A 20467-nucleotide genomic window follows, 5' to 3' on the forward strand; every position below is an offset into this window, starting at 1 on the left:
CATTACTGTGTCTTCCAAGAAAGAAATGACAGTTTTGTAACAACACGATGACCAGTATGTGCTGAGTACTTGAAAGATGACACTGTGACCCAAAATAATCACAACGACTTAAAAACCATTTCTTTTGTTCATCAACCTCATGCAAACATTTGAAGGCACCTAAAACATTTGTAGATTAGTTATTCGTGGCCTCCAGAAATGAAGGTGGCCTGTGAACACTGCCGCTGTATCGATTATCTTAGCCATAGACCCTCAGACTTCCATTCCTGGCAGATGTTTGCAAAGACAGAGGGACTAGGATGGCTCTTAATGGTCTCCCTGGAATAGACACGGTCTTCTTACAATGATAACTCTCAACAAGGGGTTGTATCACTGAAAGTGTGGCCTTACTTCAAAAAGAGACAAGGCATCGGCCAGCTGAATGCTGCTGGAAGGGGCTAGAACCTTGTTTTCATTCAATGTCCCTTGGTAACGTTTTCATCACTAATCTGCATTGGTTACATAAGTAAACCTAAGGAAAACATTTCTAGGCAAAGAGCTTATCTAGAGACCAGAGGTTCTGAAGTCTGAATGCCCGGAAACATTCCTACCAAATATGTTGATCAACTGATGCTATAGTAAACATGTTGACTCCACTGCAGGAGGCAAGCCAGCCTCATTTTATCATATTCAGATTGGAAAACTGGGTGGTCCTCTCAGAGTTTCTCTAATGTTCTGTTCCTTCCTGTTGAGCTGTTTGTTGTTTATTGCTTTGAGTGTGTGTGTGTGTGTGTGTGTGTGTGTGTGTGTGTGTGTGTGTGTGTGTGTGTGTGTTGGAGGGGAGTGCTGTGCCATTGGTGGTCAGAACAATTGGTAGGTGTCAGCTCTTTCCTTCTGCCATGTAGATTCCCAGGATCAAACTCAGGTCATCAGGTTCTTCGGCAAGCACCTTTATTTGCTAAGCCATCTCCCTGATAATCAGCATCACTGTTGACATTAATAGATAATACCAAGAGGGCCAGCAACATAGCTCAATGGTAAAGCACTTGCCATGCATGGAGTTCAATCCCCAGATCCCATAGGGACTCCTGCAAATTGTCCCCTGATGTCCACTCGTGCTTCTCTGACCCAATAACAAAAAAATAAATAAAATTGCAAAACCATCAAGAAAGCTTTTCTTGCAAGAAAACAGGTGGTTAGTTTCTTTCTCTCAAATATCTCAACAACTGCCACCCCACATCCCTCAGCTCTGCTCCCTTCTGCACGGATGTGAACACATGGAGGCTAAAGGTGGCTCTCACACCTATTTTCTCACCCTGAAGGGGGGCCATCATCATCAGGCCCTGGGTGGTCTTAAGGCCTTCTAAGAACACGAGTATGTAAAGATACTGGTTCAGGAAACACATTCATCATGCTCCAGAAATCATAGCCTCCCACTGGGTAAAGACCACAGTGCTGTAAGCCTGGGGCTGCTTCCCAGAAAGTCAGATCCCTCTGATTTTTCAAATGAGCCCATGCTGTGGAATCAAGTCAACGAGTAATGAACTTAAGGAATGGACAAAATTATCTAGATGCTTTGGTTCCTAATAGTAAGATGCTGAAATCAATTTTTTTTGTTTGATTTCATTGTCTTAAAAAAATAAAGTTGTACAAATTATAGGATGGCTCAAAATAAGACCAGTAAGCCATCACTCCTGGCTACAGAGAGATTACACTATCATTTAAGGACACGTTGATAAGCATGAAGGCAAAGTTAGCCCAGGTTACACCCTCACCCAGAAAATGCAGAGATAGGGTCAGATCTCCCGAGAACTTCCCTGCTTTGTGGCTTCAGGAAGCCCCCACATCTACTCTCCTCTGCTCCTGACCACCCCCAGCACTGAACCTGATTTGAACCGTCTGTGCAGGGAGATCTTCCCGTGCTCTCCATCCCAGCTCACCACCACCAGTCTGTTTCTCACCAGACTGAACATTGAGTCAACGCAGTCAAGAAGGTGACAGTGGCTCTGGCATAGGAGGGAAAGAGGAGTCAGAGACTTCATTTCTGTCTAAGCTGATGGTGAATAAATGCCCAGAAATGTCAAGCCTTGACAATAGCGAAGATGGGGGCCCATGGCCATCCATAACTAGCCACCTCTTTGTCAGAAAGCACTCCACGTGAGTGTCCTTTGTGTTCTCATAATATGGTTCTGTTTGTTAGGGAAAACAAGACATTTACTTTAAAACAGTCTTCTGTAATGTATGAGAAATAACAAAACACAGCCATCTCTCATCTACCTCCCCAGATTTCACAGTGGGAACAGTTTGGATCCCTCCGGTGTAGCACACTCTGATACCCATCATTGTCTTACCTGGAAGGACGTAGGTGTAGCTAAGCTCAAGTTGCCACTGCCTTCCCAACCTCCTTGGCTTGGAGTCCTCTGGGCACCCTGAGCTAGGGTCTGTTCCCAGACTGTATCACCATATCTAGGCGAGTCAGTAGCTTCTGTGAAATTTCCAGAAGAATCTGGAGCAGCTGTCCCAGCCAGATCCTGACCGCCACTGGAATCCAGAGATGTTGAGCTTTCGTTTTCTGGATTGAGGGAGTTGATATCTTCTCCAATGAGTTCAGGATACGAGTCACAAAGAGAGATGTCGCCTTCCACAGGATTCCGTATCAGAGGCCAGCCATCAGAAAACTCACCGCAGATGGACCTGGAGACAGACCCGAAGAAAGCTGGCATGGTGTCCCCCACTGAAGCAGCATTTCTGAACACACATAAGAAGGTTAGTAAGTATTGTGTAGTGACAAAAGCCACCATTACAGAACAGCAATGCAGTTATAATTTTTAACTCTATGGCTGCAATACCAACATAGTGAGAATTCCAGTGCTAACTATTGTTTTAAATTTGCTTCAGTGTGGCAACTGCAGCTACTCCATTGACCTTAAAAGTGCTTCTTATACATACTTCTAATTAGTGTAAGTGTATCCGAATAGAGGCCGGAGAGATGACTCAGCAGCTAAGCCCATGTGCACACCTCTCCTGAGGACCTGAGTTCAATTCCCAGCACCCACATTGGGAGACTCACAGCCACCTGTAACTCCAGCTCCAGGGGGAGGTGATGCCTTTGCCCTCTGAGGGCACCTGTATTGATGTATATACTTACACACAGAAACACACATATATGCTTTAAAATAAAATCTTGTGAAAATAGAGAAATATTATGAAGGTAAGACACAATGAAGTGGGTGGGGAAGAAAGTACCAGAAGATAGTACTGGTTTATCAGCAACCCCAGGCCCTGCAATCCCTGCAGAGGAATCTCTTCCCTCAGTTTCCTGGGAGTTGTTGATAATCTAGAAGCAGATTGCAAACAGGCTTATGACATTGTTGACTAAGAGCAGTTACCTCTCCTGAAGGGTAGCCGAAGAATGCAGCCCACAGCCAAGGGCAGTGCGAGCAGAGCTGCGGGCCTCCTCACAGCACAAGGATGGAATCAGGTGAACAGGCCCTGAGAGAGGCAGACAAGTGTGAGACACAGGACTTTCTTCCTGAACTTTCTTGTTCATACCAGTTAAGCCTTGGGCCTCTTGGAAAGGTAGCAGATCCCCTTTGGGTGAGTATTTGGAATAAGGAATGAAATGTCAGAATAAGGAATGAAAATGTCAGATACAGAGATACAATTGAACATCAATATCAAGACTGAAGCAGGCTGGAGGACTTAGGTCAGCCTGGGCTGTACAAGGAGACCTTCCAGGAAGGAGGGAGTGGGGATATGGGTGAGACATTCTCTTCTCATTCTGTGTGTGACATACAGGACTAAGATGGTCCATTCTGCAACATTACCAAGAGACACTGGGTGATTCCAAGAGGCCACTCTAACCAGCCTGGAATATGAGTAACTAGAGCAGATAATAGTGTCCAAGAGATGACTAGGTACTGTCATAGGCACTATACTCAGACAAACCAAACTCAGGACAATAGAGAGGGCTACTGGGCCAGACTGACGCCAGAAGTACTGTTAGCCATGAAGGATTTATGTGTAGGAGGTCACCTTGCTGAGGCCTGGGATTGGACATACAGTAGAAACCTCTGGTCAATGCCAACGAGATGGGGGCAGAGGAAGTCATGTCACCTCTGCCTGGCTGGGTCAGAGACACATTTCCACCTGTGTCAACTCTCCTTAATGACTATTTCCAGCAATGGATCAAGAGGCAGGCATATCTGGACCCTGGACCTTTCTCTTCTCTCTTCCTCACAGAAGTCATTGAAACCAGTCACACTAGTGTTCAGTTTGAATTGGCCAGGTAATCCAGGTGTACTGGTTAGTTTTATGTCAACTTGACACAAGCTAGTCATGAGAGGAGGGAGTCTCACTTGAGAAAATGTCTCCAGAAGATGGGGCTGTAGGCAAGCCTGTAGGGCATTTTCTTAATTAGTGATTGATGGGGGGGGGGTGGTACAGCCCATTGTGGGTGGAGCCATACCTGGGCTGGCTGTTCTATAAGAAAGCAGGCTGAACAAGTCATGAGGAGCAAGCCAGTAAGCAGCACCCATCCATCCATGGTCTCTGTATCAGCTTCTACCTCCAGGTTTATATCCTGTTTGAGTTTCTACCTTGACTTCCCTTGATGGATTGTAGCCCTGGATATGTAAGCCAAATGAAACCTTTCCTCTAAAGCTGTTTTGGTCATGGTGTTTCAACACAACAATAGAAACCCTGACTAATACACAAGGATGTCAGCCCCACCTCTACACAGCAGGCAGAAGTGACTGCAAGTGAAACCGACTCTAAATGAGGAAGGCTGAGCTGCTAACATGATCCCGAGTTCTGTGGATAGTCCTGATTTTTTAATACTGAAGAGACCTGAAACACCCAGACCAATGTGGAGGGGTGTCACTGCCATGGATCAGCCATGACTGTGACCGGCTGCCACCCACTCTGAAGAATGAGGGCTGGACTTGGCGATGCCCCGTTTTGCAGCCCCATTCTACACTCCTGGCTCCTCCGGGCCCTTCATGACCCAACTCACCATATGTCTGGGCTGAGTCCCGGTGACACTGACAGCATGGTCTGTGGGCGCAGTGGTGGAGTCGAGGCTGGTCAAAACATGACAGCTCAGAGCCATTGTACTGAATGTCCTGTGACCGCAGAGACCCTAGGGGAAAGGAGAGACCCACGGTCAACACTTCTCCATAAGAAGCCTGGCATTTTGTATTTTTAACGAGTCCACACTATTATTCTATATACCCCTGCTTACCCCAAGACACTCATTGTAAAATGAAGACACTATATGCCAATCTTCCAAACATTAGTGCTTAGTCTAGAAAAACATAACCTGGATCATAAACTTCTGCTAGCCTACAGTGAGCAAAATCAATCAATACAAAGCCTGTGTCATCACACTTGCACACACATACTTAAAATATTTCTTATTATTTTATGTGTAAGGGTATTTTGCCTACATGTATATCTGTGAGCCACATGCATGCCTGGTGCCCATGGAGGTGAGAAGAGGTCATCAGATGCCCTGGGGACGGACTTGCAGACACTTTGTGAGCTGCCTTGTGGATTAAACCCCAGGGCCTTGCACATGTTAGGCAAGTGCTCTACCACCAAGCTACAGCCTAGCCCGTTTCACAACAGTGCACACGTAATTTACTGCAAATGGGCTGAAAGCGAGAAGAAGCAGAGCAGCTTAATGGATATGCTGTCAGACCATCATAACATTGAAAACTTGTGAGGCTGAATAATGGCAAGCTGAGGACTGCCTAGCCCTTCTTATACAGAGACACAGTTTAAAATAACCTGTTAAGAATGTGGGGTATAGGCAATTTTCAGTTTTGCCTTGTAGTCTTAGGACATCACAGCCTTGTCAGCATCCCTATGAGGCCCAGAAATCCCTGCAGAGGCCTGCTTTTATCTGCCTTGCATCCTAAATAGCTGCTGAGGCTTGTCTTAGCTAGGTCTCTTGTGAACCCTTGTGTAACAATGCTAGCAAGCTCACTTCACAGTAAGATGGGGGGCGGGGGGGACGACTTACAGCTGGGCTTTTTCTCCATGAACTGTCTCTTGCAGTAGATGACACACAGGATGAGCAGGGCTAGCAGCACGGTGGCCAGAGCACTGCAGATGACGGCAGCCAGGGCTGTGTCCCGAGGGCTGGAGGCTGTGGACGAGATCTTCACAAGGTTCACCTTGCTGGTACCTGAAAGTGACAGGAAGGGACAGTGAGCACACCTTCTGCCAACCTGGGCTCGGAATGCTTCCAGCACATCCACCCTTAGCTCATTGTGACACTGTTTTGTCACCCATCAAGTTACATTCCAGAACTATGTAATCTAGTCACTAAGCAAGTTTATGGATTTTTTTTTGGACCCCATTCATTGTTATTCTTGGCTATGCCCAGCCTGTGGGCTACAGGCCGGACATAACACACTGAAGCTAGTGGCTATCATCAGCAATTGCTTCCACAGGATAAAAACAAAAGTGGAGAAAGCAACTTGAGAGGTCTGAAGGTGTTCGAGTACCCCATCCTCTTTCTTGTTATACCTGCACCTTGCACACCCAAATGTCCCTGTATGTCACCCATTGCTCCCACAACACTGAGGACATACTGCCCTCAACACATGGTTTGGTTCCTAACCCTGCCCTTGGCCCAGGGAAGCAGAAAGCTGGATGGTCATCTTGACCTCTATAGCATCATTAAATGTCCCAGGGCTTAGCACACCACAGTATTGGAGTGAGTGGATTTTCCTTCTGTCTGCTCACCTGTTTACTGCCAGGAGCTGACAATACACGGATTAAAAGGAGAAAAGGACACACACGTGTATTTATATGCTCAGGGAATTGAGGTAGGTAATTCAGGAGATTCATATGCCTAGAGGTGCCCACCTTTTTCAGTCCTAATGATGGAACCTTGGGGACAGACAAGAGGTCTGTCACTGAGCTACATCCCATCCCTAGCTCTAAACATTCACAGTCCTCCCTCAGCTCCTCTCGTGTGTCACCCCCCCCTCTCTCTCGTGTATGTGTGTGTGTGTGTGTGTGTGTGTGTGCGCGCGTGCGTGCGTGCGTGCGTGTGTGTGTGCATGTGTGTGTGTGTGTGTGTGTGTGTGTGTGTGTGTGTACGTGTGCGTGCGTGCATATGAGTGAACCCTCTGCCCCTCATCTGGCCTTTTCATGGGTGGTTCCAACCCCAGACCCCATGCTTGTGCAGAAACACTCTGACCACCAAGCCATCTCCCCAGAACCTTGGATTTCTTTTACTTTTTATTTCAATACACAAAGTTGCCCAGGCAGGCCTTGAACCTTCCACTCTCCTGCCCGCAGCCTCCCAACTGTATGATTACAGGTCTGTACTACCAAACCCAGCTTATGCCCATCTTTGTAGGGACACAGAGAAGAGGATAGGCTTCTCTTTTCCTTCTCCCTTTTCTTTTCTTAGAAGAGGTGGATCATCACTGAATGGAGAGAATGGACCCAGAGGCCAGACAATAGTTTGAGTGATGCTCCTGGGGAACCGCATGGGACTACCACGTGACCAAGAGCAGACTACCTAGTGACCAAGTCAGCTCACCGCAGTGACATCTTTGCCTCCCTGGCTGGCCTGAGTTTAATCTCTGGGGAGAAGTTAAGTCAACTTTGCTCCTGTTAGATGCATCTACAACAGCGAACCCCATGTCTTTAACTGAAATAACCAGCATACCAGGGTGGTTAGCCAGAGGCCTGTCCGTTGGGGTGGCATTCTCGGACCCCTTCAATTGGTATATAATATTTTAAAATTCAATTGGAATTAGAATGTCTGCAGTTTAAAGCAGACTGAGCTTAAGTTGCTTCGGGGGACAACTTCAGGGGAAAGGAGTGGCCCTGGTCTCTGAGGCAGTAATCGTGGTTAATGCATTTCCTGGAGATACCCATGTGGCTGTTGCCGTGTGGGGAGGCAGGCAAGACACACTATGGAAGTCAGGGCATTATGTCACCCGAGACCCAGCCCTGGGCTGTGGTCACACAGGGTCCTGGCACTTCGTGGCCTGCACCAGCGTCTCATGTGGGATCCTGACATGATTCTACCATCAAAGCCAGACATATTCTATGATAGGAGCTGATGTGTTCATGGTTTCTAGATGGTAACTATTAAGTTAAGCTCATCAACTGATACTGTATGGGATATTCTGAAGTCCAAAGATCTGGGTTAGAGAGCCCCTGTGGTCTGGTTCTTTTTTTCTCAAATTAGCACAGAATGGGCTACAGGCTGGAATGGAAATACATGCCTTTAGTTCACTATTTGGAGCACATGGGTATTCGCCTGCATTCATGTCTGATCACCGTGAGTATGCAGCACCTTTGGAGGCTAAAGAGGGAGTTGGGTAGCCTGGAGATGGTCATGAGCCACCATGTGACTGCTGGGGATTGAACCCAGTTCCTCTGGAAAAGCAACTGGTACTCTGTTTCCACTAAGCCACTGCTCTAGTTTCTGGTGCCATTGGTTTTAAAAGTCATTTCCAAAGAAGTGGGGTGTTTTAGTACCTAACTGTAATCTCAGGACTTGGGAGGCTGAGTTAGGAAAATATCAAGTTCAAGGCCAGCCTGGGATTCCTGGTGAGACTAAGCCTCAAAAATAAATAAATAAATAAATAAGCAAGCCACAATGGGTGTTAGTTAACACACTTGCCTTAACATAAAATGAACTATCTCTAACTTATAAAAGGGTCCCTGAAGTGACGGTTCTATTTTTGATTTGGTAGTTTTCAATTCAGGATTTATTTTCTCTAAACATAGAGGTCTTGGCGAGAGAAAGATTTCAAGGCAAGGCACTACCTAGACCACTGTGAAGTCAGTGACATCAGTTTACCACAGGAACACCAATTTTAAAGAAAAGTGCAGTCAACATGTCCCTTCTCTATTTTCCCAGGACATTGAAAGATGAACAAGAAACTTGCACACACACACACACACACACACACACACACACACACACACACACACACAGAATCAGTATCTGTCCATCTGGGACATGTTGGGAGATGAGGCACCTATGTGATTCCAATCGCTTTTGAGTCCTCACTGGACCTCGTGCTCCATTCCAGCTTGTATGGACATATATAAGGTGACACTCACGGCAAGTCATCCCTCTGTGGGAATGCTATTGTTGTCGGCTTCCCTCATTTTACACAGTGGTACTGACACAGTCTAGAGGTTACAGAAGCCGTGGAAGCCAGTGCTCAGTATCAACCAGTCCTCAGAACAGCCCCCAAACTCCTTCACACAAGTTCCTGCTTTAAAAAGTCCATTTACTTACAATTCTTTTTACTTTAAAGTCCAAAAGGGGGGAGGGGAGAGGAGGCTTCATTAGCCATATGAAAGGGTTCTTCTCTTAAGCTGTGGCTGAGATGGGTCAAGGATTCCTCAAAAGACCAATGAGGTACAAACCAGCCAAAGTACTGCCCTGCTGCCTGGTGGAGCCATCAATAGCTGTCAAACACGTGCTCTGTCCCCCAGCAACATGCCCCACCCTAAGAGTACCAAACACAATGAATGACTGTGAGGAATTAGACACATTAATAGGTAAAATTAGATGAAATGCAAAGGCCTGCTCTCTTCTGTTGAGAGAAACAGCCAGGGGCAGCATCCCAAGACTTGGGTGAACCAGCCCACTCCTCGCCAGAACTGGTTTCACATAAGCAGCTCAGCCAATCCGCTTCATGGGGAGGGGAGGACCTTGGAATCTGCCAAGTAGCCTCTAAGAATGGGGAATGGGTGTGGCAGTCATGGGGCACCAAATAATGCTTGGGTGTCACCAGGAAGGAAGAGAAGGTGACTTTTCAGGCTGGAGATGACTGAACCTGAAAAGGGCTCAGTGAGAAGGACGGATGGCCACAGACATGCAGAGCCAGCTGCTGGAAGAGCCAAGCCCACACCTGGCCCCAGCCTGGGCTTCCAGCCTCCAGCACTCTCCGTTCTCTGCACCATCCTGCCTGTACCTCTTCGGCTTCCATGTACTTCATCTTTAAAAACGAAAGTTCCTTCCTTCAATCCAGAGTACTTTCCAAACAAGGGGCCTTGCTCAGACAGGGCTGGCTGGGAAAGGAGAGAACTGGGGTCAAAAATACAGGGAATTCCTCCACTTAGCACTCGGGCATTAACAAACCTTTCTCCTTCCTGAGTATGTTTCCTCCAGGGTAGAACAAGAGGAGCTTATTCTGCAGGCCCTGAACCCCTGTGAAGTTGAGACTTTACACTTTAAACTAGACAGAGAAGCAGATCACTGAACCCCATGGCTGTCTGACTTCTGGGCTGCTTTTTCTGAGCTCCAGGTTCATATGGCTCACATCTCAGGTTCACATAGATGGTGGTTGCTAGCTGTCTCCATGGGTATGAGGTACATTAGAGCTCAACAGACCCAGATGGGCTCCTCATTACAACCATGGCCATCTCTCCTAAAGAAAAATCCATTTCTCTCATGTGATGGCTAATTTGGACTGTCATCTTATTTCTGAATTAAGAAACATTTAGGACATTAGTGAGGTACAAACATGTGAGGATGTCTGAAGAGAAGATTGAGGAAGACCCACTCTGATCGTGGGCAGTATCATTCCATGTGGTGGGGTTTAAAAGGGTAAAGGAGAGAGCCAATTGAACACCAGTATCCCTCTCTCTTCCTGATTCACCGAGATGTGAACAAGCAGTCTCATGTTGCCACTGGCAGGAGCTGGTCCCACTGCCATGTCTTTGGCACCATGACGGACTGTATCCCGGGCCATGACCCCAAATAAACACTGCCTCCCTTAAGCTGCATTTTGTGAGGCACTGGGTCTTAACAAGGAGCAAAATGACTACTACGCCTCCTAAATCTTCCCTATCTGTCATTGCCCCTGTCTGCTCTTCCCACATGGCCATGCAGTTCACTCCCTCAGCTGTCATTTGCTGGGTGATGCTACTCACTGAACTAAAGCTGCACTAGCAATCCCCAGGGGTTCACCCTTCCCCCTGCTTTCTCTTCCTCCATGACAGTACTGTCCCCGACATTCTACACATTTCACTTTGGCTCATTGTTATTCTCTGGACTGCAGTTAGGCTGGCTTGGAAAGAGGCCATGCTTCCAGCCTCCTTTGCAGCTAGGCTGACAATGTCTAGGGTCAGGTTATTGGGAATGGGTAGAGATGTGTGGATCATCTCAGTTCACGGACAAATCATTCTCCAGACTTCCCATCCACTGTGACCTGTGAACTGGAAGTAGGGAAAGCAAGAGACCTAACAAGTGAGGTATATTGGTAAGGCTGGGCCAGCACCAGGGTGGGAAGCTGTTCTCTGAACTCACCCAGCAGAAATGCTCCCTGGCGCAGCTGGCTGGGCTGGCACAAAACTTCTGTTTTACTTTGGCAGAAATAGTTTTGAGTTCTTCAGTACATTGGGTTGGCCTCTTCCCTAGTAGTTACATCCCTTACACAAGGCAATGGCTCTTGCTAAACTTGTTTACTATTTACTTGTATTGCCTCCAAGGGATTCTGGCATACTCTTTCGTCTTGAACAGCAGAGCAAAGGAGTAATTGCTGAAGAAACCCCAGCCTCTGAGTACTCCAAAACATTGATTCTATGAGGCCTTGTAGGTCAATGAGATGAGACTGTGTACTGAGTACTTCCTGTCTGGTGGCAGTGCAGATGGAAATAGCTTGAGCAAAGAGCAGCTTTGTTTACAGCCTTTGCTGTGTTTACAAAGAGGAGGCATTACCGCCATTACAGCCTTACTGTGAGCAGAGAGAGAGAGAGAGAGAGAGAGAAAGGAGAAAGAGAGAATCAAGGACTGCTTGGCTTGAGAGAGAGAGAGAGAGAGAGAGAGAGAGAGAGAGAGAGAGAGAGGAGAAAGAGAGAATCAAGGACTGCTTGGCTTGATCAGTATGCAAACCCTGAAGATCATGACCTCATCCTCACAATGAACACCCAACAAAAGCTCAACCTCCCCTTGTAATGACAACTCATGAAGCCATCCTGGAGAGGTGCCAAATTTGATCTTAACTAACTCCTCACAGAAAATGATAGCTGATCTACAGAAATGCCCAGAAGTCATGTCTTCTATCCAACCAAAGCTAATCTGGTGCCAAGGTAATTATTAAGGGAACCAATAAGCATTCACACCATCTTATTCAAATTAGGCATATTAACACCTACTTATCCCGACCCTATCACACACTAGGTCGGGGGAGGGAAAAAATGTTGAGATCAGCTAGAGAATTGCTAACAAGAGCCCACATTCATCTTCTGCAAAGCATTCCCTAAGTTCTCATTAAGACCATTACAGCTAGCAGCATCTGTTCAACCCTGACCTCTCACTTTCTAAGTGTTATCATAATGCTTCCCGGTAAGGTTTCATACTTAAGGAAATACACACATTCTTTTTCATGTAAATAGTAAGTTGGGAAATATTTAATCCTAGGTTTGCTAGATTCTTAAGCTTAAACCTTTTTCTTCCTTTTCCATGTGAGCATGGTGGGCATGCATGTGTGTTGTGCATCTCTCCCCCCTACATACGTGTGTGTGTGTGTGTGTGTGTGTGTGTGTGTGTGTGTGTGTGTACATATAAATATGTTCACATATATATGTGGGAACATTTATATGTGCATGTGCATATGTGTGAGTTCTTAGGAAGTCTTCCTGGATTGCTCTTCACCTTGTTCATTGAGGCAAGGTCTCTCAGAGCTCATCCATATGGCTAGTCTAGCTAGCCAGCTTGTTCCAGGGATCCCTTGTCTCTCCCTTCCCAGTAGGAAACGACTGATAGTCCACCCTGTCCACCCAGGGTCTGCGTGGTTCTGGGGATCTAAACTCTGAGCCTCAAGTTTGCCGCTTTTATAGACAGCATTTTAAATGGTGATTCATCTCCCCAGGCCCAACCTATGCTAGTGTTTTTACATTAAGCTAAATTCTTTACAACCACTTAGAATAAAACATGTATGCCAAATGTAGTGTAAGGGATGATTGGCTTGAGTTTTGTACAGGAAGATAAATTCTAGTTAAGCAGCTGACATATACATTGTATTTTGACCTAATATCAAGCACAAATATGGCTTATCAAGTTCAACTCACTTTATCCCTAAGAATAAAGAGGCTACTGAATTTTAACTACAATGAGAAGCAACAGATGGCTTCTAGAATTAGTCCTAAAACTACTTTTAAAGTACACATTACATCATTAGATCAGTATTGCTACTACTGTTTGAAGGAACAAGTAATGAATGGACTAATGATGCTTTGGGTTTGGGCTATTGTTTTTAGGATCTCACTAATGCCTTGTATGTTCTTTAGAGTGGTAGTACAACGAAGATACTAATCTGGGTTTGCACTGTGTGAGATAGCACTCTGCAAACTGTGACACAGTAGGAAGCATCAATATTCTTCCTTGCTGATGGCCATATTTTGGCATAGGCAATTAATTCTATTCATAATTCTGGAATAAGTGCAATTCAGACATCTTACACTATTTCTCAATAGGATATTTTATCTATCTTACTTTTAGATTTGTTTCAAGTAAACTACAATTCGTTCCACTGCTTTTTGTGATTTCCACCATTACCAACAACCAACATCCAAAATGAATAAAGGTTTGGCACAATGAGAACCTGATGAATTATTTCTAGCCATGCTCTTTAATGACCATAAAAGCTGCTAACAAAGAGCCCTTGCTGTTTTAGTGAGGCAAGAGCACAGCCTCAGAGCAAAGACTTTATCTTGTTCAACTAAACTGGTGAAAGAAATAGAAAATCCACAATAACATTCAGCATACGAAGTCCAGATGTGCCACAGTTTGCCAATGAACAAAATAGTTGTGTTTTTCATCCACTTCATACCAAGAATTCTAATGATGGATGAGCATAAGCCTTAGTCATTCACATTTTCTTCACTCTAGACTTTGATCTTTATTATTTTAATAACTGATAGAAACATTATTTCAAAATAAGATTTTTATGTTTGTTTTTCTATCTATAGCTATATTTATATTTTAGAAATAGATTTTTTTTCTGGAGGGAGGGAAGGAGGAAAGTGATATAATTCTATTTTAATTGAAACTGTGTAAACATTTACATTCTTTGATTTAGTGTTTTGCGCCTTTTCTTATCTTATTGCTTCTTGTGTGTATTGTGTCCGAGCATGAGTGCCATGTCGTGCATGTGGGTCATGGGGAGGAAACTCAGAACTCTGGTCTCCAGGTTTGGCGGCAAGAATCTTTTCCCACTGAGCCACCTCACTGACCCTTATTTTCTCACTGTCACAACATATGAACAAGGTTCTGTGGCAAAGACACTGAGGATATTCACTGTGTTGTGTGGCGACTGTGGCTAATTCTAGAACATGTTCATCACTAATATATCCCCACACACCATCCCCTAAACAATCACTTCTTCACTCAAACCTTGGCAGGCATTAAGCTGCTTTCTGTTGCTATGAAATCAACTACTCCATGCGTTTCTGCATAAATGAAATTACACAATAGACGTGGATGGCCATTGTGTCTGGCTTTTGTTACTTAATATTTTCAAGGTTCATCTACACATCTAGATGTTACAGAATTCACTCCTTTTAATGGCTGAATAATATTTCACTAAACTGTTGCACTGTATTTGGTTTGTTCGCTCGTCTGATGATCCAAAGATCATCAAACAAATTTTGAAGCCTCATAGCTACTTTAGGTCATGTGCCATGAATGCTCATATACAAGCTTTTTCAACATATTTTAAAACTTTCCACAAACACACATTGCCATTGTTGCACATCCTCTCCAAACATTCATTACCGAAATTATAGTAATTAAACTTATCTGAACAAGTCAGTCAAAAATAGTTCCTGAAAAAGAATGAGACCAGGGGTTGAAGGAAACAATGTCACAGCTGCTGGGCAGAGCTAGCTCATGTGGGAATTTACTAACTTATGTGACGGATTTGGACTGTTCTATAAGGAGAATGGAAAATGCTTGACAATACTGGGATCAATAGTCTCCAGCACGTACGGGACAGTCACAAAGGGGGTGTCAACAAATCTGAAATGCCTGAAATCGTGTGAAATATCTTCCAAACAGAGTGGAATAAAATCAGAGATCACAGAAGGAAGAAATTGGAAAAATTTGCAAATACTTGGTATGCTAACAACATATTTCTAAATAGTAGACAAACCATGAACGAAATGGCAAGGGAATTAGAAAATAATTTGAGATGAATCAAAATACAATTACCAAAATTTGTAGGATGTGGCAAAATCTGTACTGTTTACAGCAATGAATGACTGAGTTTAAAAAAGAGAAAATTAATAATTCATAATCTATTCTTCCATTCTAAAACTTTGTAAAGAATAGAGCTGAGAGCAATAAAATATAATAGAAAAAACCACAAAGTATTATCAATAAAACACAATAGTGTTTTTTTTTAATCTTCAAAATCAACAAACTTTGGATTGGCTAGGGAAAGAAGAGCGTAGGTTAAAACTATTAAGAGCAGGAAATGAAACAAAAAGTTTTTATAAGAGCACTATAAACAACTGCAGTCCCCCAGACTAGGCAACTAAGAAGGATTTGTTCCATGAAGGCAAGGGTTAATCACAGACATCAATTAGTTGACTAATTAATCAATTACCTAATGAATCAATCAATATAAGAATTAAATGAAGGAGAAAAAAACTACAGGATAATCTCAACAAAGCCTCCCTCTACCCGCCACCAAAATCACTTGACCAAATACAGCCTCTTTTCCTGATTAAAAACAAAGAAGCAACAGGATCCTCCTCAAGATGCTAGAAACCACTTAGGGCATTGCACAGCTGACATTTTATGTGGGGAGGAAATTGAGTGCTTTGAAAATTAAGCAGCCAAAGGTGTCTACTGTTACCATTTCTAACCATCATAATATTTGGAGACCTGGCCAGAGGAATCAACCAAGAAAAACAAAACTAACAGCTAGCTAACTAACAATTAACTAGCATCCAGACTATAAGGAAGGATTAAAACCATCTCTGTTTGCAAATGATGTGATCATATATGCAGAAAACCATGAGCATTACTAAAAATGGTAAGAAAGAACAAGAGAATTCGACGGATTTGCAAGGTACAAATAAATGTGCAAAGGCAGTTATATTTTACATAGTGTTAGCAATGAACCAAAAAAGAAAATGCACATCAAGTGTGGTGGTGCTTGCCTTTCTTTAATCCCAGCACTCAGGAGGCAGGGGCAGGTAGATGTCTGCATTCGAGACCAGCCTCTTAGGCACAGTGTTGCTGCTTAAAAACAAAACAAACAGAAAGCAAGAAAGAAAAAGGAAAAGAACAATTCTGTTTGCAAAGTCATTAAAAAGACTAAAGCACTTAGAAACCCAGAACCACACTGCTCCTTCCATGCTTTAGACACTGGGAACCCGAAGTAGAGCCCTGATGGCACCAATATTTGTACAATGAAAACTATAAAATTCCATTAAGAAACACTTAAAACACAAAGTACATAGGAAGACATCCAATGTTTGGAGATTGGGAGACTTGCTATTGCTCAGAAGACTAGATAACTCAGTGATGCCATATTTGATTGCAATCCCTACCAAATGGCAACCCAGTTAAACCAGAAAAAGATAATTTTTCAAGTGAATGACAACAAAAGGGTTATAGAAGAATTTGTATGTTTCCCTAAGAAATCATTCTGTCTGTCTGTCTGTCTGTCTGTCTGTCTGTCTGTCTGTCTGTCTGGGTTTTGTGTATGTGTGTATGTTTGCTGATATTGCTGCTTATCAGCAGCTGAGACTGGGGAGCACTGGCCAGCCACTCTTCTAAAGGCTGTACCTAGGACAGACAGCTGTGTGCACGAAGTGGAAGCAATTTTACTCCGTCAGACCACTGTTGTCAAACACTCTGTGGGCTGTTTCCAGTCAGTGCTCAGTACCGTTCGCACTCAGCTTTGCTTTTGGACCCAGTGCACACCAAAAGCAGAGAAAGTCACACCAGAGCAGCTCCTCTGAGAGGAATGCAATGTTCACAAACACGAACTCCAGAGCCTGCTTGTCCACCCCAGTTCCTCTCCTTGCCAGTCCCTTTCATGCTTTAGATGCCAAGAGCCTGAGGCAGAGCCCTGATGGCTCCAAGCTGCCTTGGTTTTAATGGTCAAGCCAGTGACTGATTCTTCAGTATTTCATTTTGAGAAGGACCCTCCCACCAAGTACAGCTTTGCATCTGCATTTCCCAGTTGTGTTTCTGCATTATGTGTGAAGGCAAAAACAGTGTAGGTAATGTCACAGGCAGAGCCTGGAACAAACAGAACCCATCACATCCTTCAAAGACACTGGTGGGCCCTCTAAACTGCACTGTATGAGACGGAGGTTATTTAAGTTTCTATTTTTTAAGTTATTTTTATTATTTTTTTTTTGGAGGGTGCATGCATGTCATTGTGCACTCATGGAGGTCAGAGAACAACTTGTGGGGGCTGGCTTTCTCCCTCTACTAGGAGTCCTGGGAATCAAACTCAAGTTGTCAAGCTTGGAAGCATGTGTCTTTACCCACTGAGCCATCCTGCAGGCCCTTCCTTTTATTTTTATTTGGTGAAAACAAATAGTTATACACATTTATTGACCATAGACTCAACTTTCTCCTAAATGACATCTTAAGAGATATGCCTACAGTGGAAGTTCAAAGATGATTTACCTTATCACTTTTCTGTCTTCTGGATTCTAGAAGTGGAGGTTCAGGCCTTGCAATTACATGCATCAGAGTGTGTCGCTGCTTCGCTTACAGCAGGAGGCTGTTATGAGAAAAGCTTCTTTGATTGCAATTTCACCCTAGCATTTCCAATCGGTGCCTTAGCTCTGCACTCAAATTTTTGCTAAAGCATAGTGAGAAACAAGGTGTGTAGCTGATACTGAACTAGCCAGAACACTGCCAGGAAGCAAGGGATTAAAGGAAAGATGTCAGTATTTAATTTTAAAGAGGTATTGTTTTAATTAGAACTGACTATAAAGTGCTACCAGTGACTTTCTAGATAAATTTATATAATTTATCTAGAACGAGCAGGTTGTATGGAACAAATACTTCCTACAAACTCATCTTAAAGCTGTGCTCGGAGCACTCAATTTTACTAACAAAGAAAAAGCAAACAAGTACAACCCCCAGAGGCTGATATGATATCTGCTGTGCTCTGGAGGGGCAGATTTTGTGAAAAATGCAAAGGACTGCTTGTTTATCAAGCTGAGCATTTGCTTCCGGGAAAACAGACAGAGTTTTCTGTAAGATTTATACGGCTGCAACAGACACAAGTCAAAACACCCACTGAGTTGGACAAAGATTAAAGGGATTTATCTGGAAACCATCTTCCATTGGTCCACATAAGACATCAGGTGGCCTCTACTCCTTTAGCTTTCCCACATTGTCTGCTTTAAATATTCCTGGCATGTGCTGTACATTTAAATGGTTAAGGGATTTACAACCAAGTCTATATTTGAACGCTAGTAGGATTTTTGTGAGCATCTAGACTCTAGATCCTAGAGGAACATTGCTCTCAAGGGATCAGCATGGTTCCCAACACACAGCATATCTCTGTAAATTCACCAAGCATTCTCCCTACTATTTGGAACTGGATATTGTGATTATTATGTTGTTGGGTGTCTGTAGTCCCTTTAAACGCAACTGAAGCTACCTATGTAAGGAACACAACTCACGAAGAGAATGAGATTATATGAAGCAGGACCATTGACTACACCCTGGAATTGATGGAATGGGCTGCAGGGAATTGTATGTGGTTGGGTACTCACATTTCCAAAGTCCTGGAAAATTAATGTCATCAGAGGTTTCTCTTCTGCCTGCCATTCCAGAATAGTCACTCAGAGGCTTAATATTACTTACAAATGGCTGGCCAATGGCTCAGGCTTATTATTAGCTATTTCTTATATTTAAATTAACCCATTGTTTTTTTTTTTTTTGTATCTATGCTTTGCCATGTGGTTCGTGTTTTGTTACCTCATTTTCCACATGTCTTCCTTCCCCGGTAGCTGGCTGGCATCTTTCAGACTCCATGCTTCTTCTCCTGTCTCTCTGCTTGGATTTCCTACCTGGCCCTCTCTCTTTCATGTTGCCAAAAGCCAAAGCAGCTTTATTTATCAACCAGTGAGAGCAAAACATAGTCACAGCATACAGCATCTCACATCTCACAGCAAATTAGGAAGCAAAACTAATGGTAGAGAAAAAGCCAAATGTTTTCTCCGAAGGTGGACTTTCCTTTTCTGTGAACAATGTGGACACTACAAAGAACTTTACCAAAGTTATCCAGTGACGTTAACCAATACTTTATAACAACTAGCAAAATAATCAGTCTTTAAGGATTATTTGAATGGAAATGATAAGCCACAACTAATACAATGCTTTGGGGAAAGTTCTTTGACAGGCTAACAAGAACATTGAACTTATCTGTCAATTACAGGGCTAGTTCAGACAAGCTCAGTGAGGGCCACCTGCCAAAACTTTAAGGGAGCCCTGATAGTGAACACTCTCATTCAAGGGAGTCACCTGGGACATGCAGTCTCTGGGCACATCTATGAGGATGTTTCCAGAGAGGTTAAACTGAGGTGGAAAGAACCCACCCTGAATGTGGCAATGGCATTCCACAGGCCAGGGTCTTGGACTTACCAAAAAAGAGGACCAACAATTGAGAAGCAGAATTTATCTGTCTGTTTCCTGATGGCAGACACAATGTGACCAGTGTCTCATGCACCTGCCACCGTGCCTTCCCACTGATGGGAGTGGACTTCCTGCCACCATGCCTTCTCCATTCTGATGGATGTGGATTTCCTTTCACTATGCCTTCCCACCTTGATAAACATGAACTGCCTGCCACCAGCCTTCCCAACTCTGATGGACAGGGCCCTTTTAGTTTCTTTTCCCACTTTTTTGCTACAGCAACAAAGTGACCGATGTACTTACTTATCATGAAACACAGAGAATTCTGTGTGAATGATAGTATTACACTTGGCTATAATTTCTGTATGAGATTTCAGACTCTTTCCCTAAGTATAGAGATGTACTCAATAAACAGAACGAACTAGAAGAGGTTTTCCTCCCCTAGTTTCACTGAGGCCATATTTTGTACAGTTCGGCCTAATGTTGTCACTGTCATTGTGAACTACAACCTAACCTGATGTGTAGACTGTAACCTGTTCTTGCATCAAGTTAAGAGTCTCAGCCAGTTACAGCAGACTATAGTCAAACAGGGTTCAAATAACTCAGATACAAACTAGCATCCAGCAGGCTGTCTGTATCAAGATGTGTTAGAAATTTGTCTTTTAATGGCTTGGACTGATTAACAACAAATACGTAGAAATGTGAACACGAAGCAAAGATAACAGTTTTTAAATCACATGAAGGATGGATATGAAAGGAAAAGGGACCAGGACCGATGATCAGGACTGATGAGCCGGAGGAAGGCAGAGAAGAAATCCGTTTCCCTCAAACAAGTGTCTGTCCATGTCTACTTCACTGTTCAAATGTGCAGAGGTG

The 20467-nt window shown here is 43.9% G+C and overlaps 1 protein-coding gene across 2 annotated transcripts in view; it reads right to left on the reverse strand.

The window, feature by feature from the left end:
• The window catches only part of Tnfrsf19 (TNF receptor superfamily member 19), an 81761-nt gene that overhangs the window by 2718 nt on the left and 58576 nt on the right, over positions 1-20467 (reverse strand). The window contains exons 6-9 of one of the 2 annotated variants that reach the window (XM_027390402.2): positions 6005-6169; positions 4994-5119; positions 3369-3471; positions 2331-2673 (exon numbers count right to left, since the gene is read on the reverse strand). In XM_027390402.2, coding sequence (XP_027246203.1) covers positions 2331-2673; positions 3369-3471; positions 4994-5119; positions 6005-6169 — 737 coding nt within the window. Of the gene's footprint in view, positions 1-2330; positions 2728-3368; positions 3472-4993; positions 5120-6004; positions 6170-20467 lie in introns of both variants that reach the window. The other variant, XM_027390399.2, reaches the window with a different exon arrangement.

This window comes from Cricetulus griseus (assembly GCF_003668045.3).
Source record: "Cricetulus griseus strain 17A/GY chromosome 1 unlocalized genomic scaffold, alternate assembly CriGri-PICRH-1.0 chr1_1, whole genome shotgun sequence".
Classification (NCBI taxonomy): domain Eukaryota; kingdom Metazoa; phylum Chordata; class Mammalia; order Rodentia; family Cricetidae; genus Cricetulus; species Cricetulus griseus.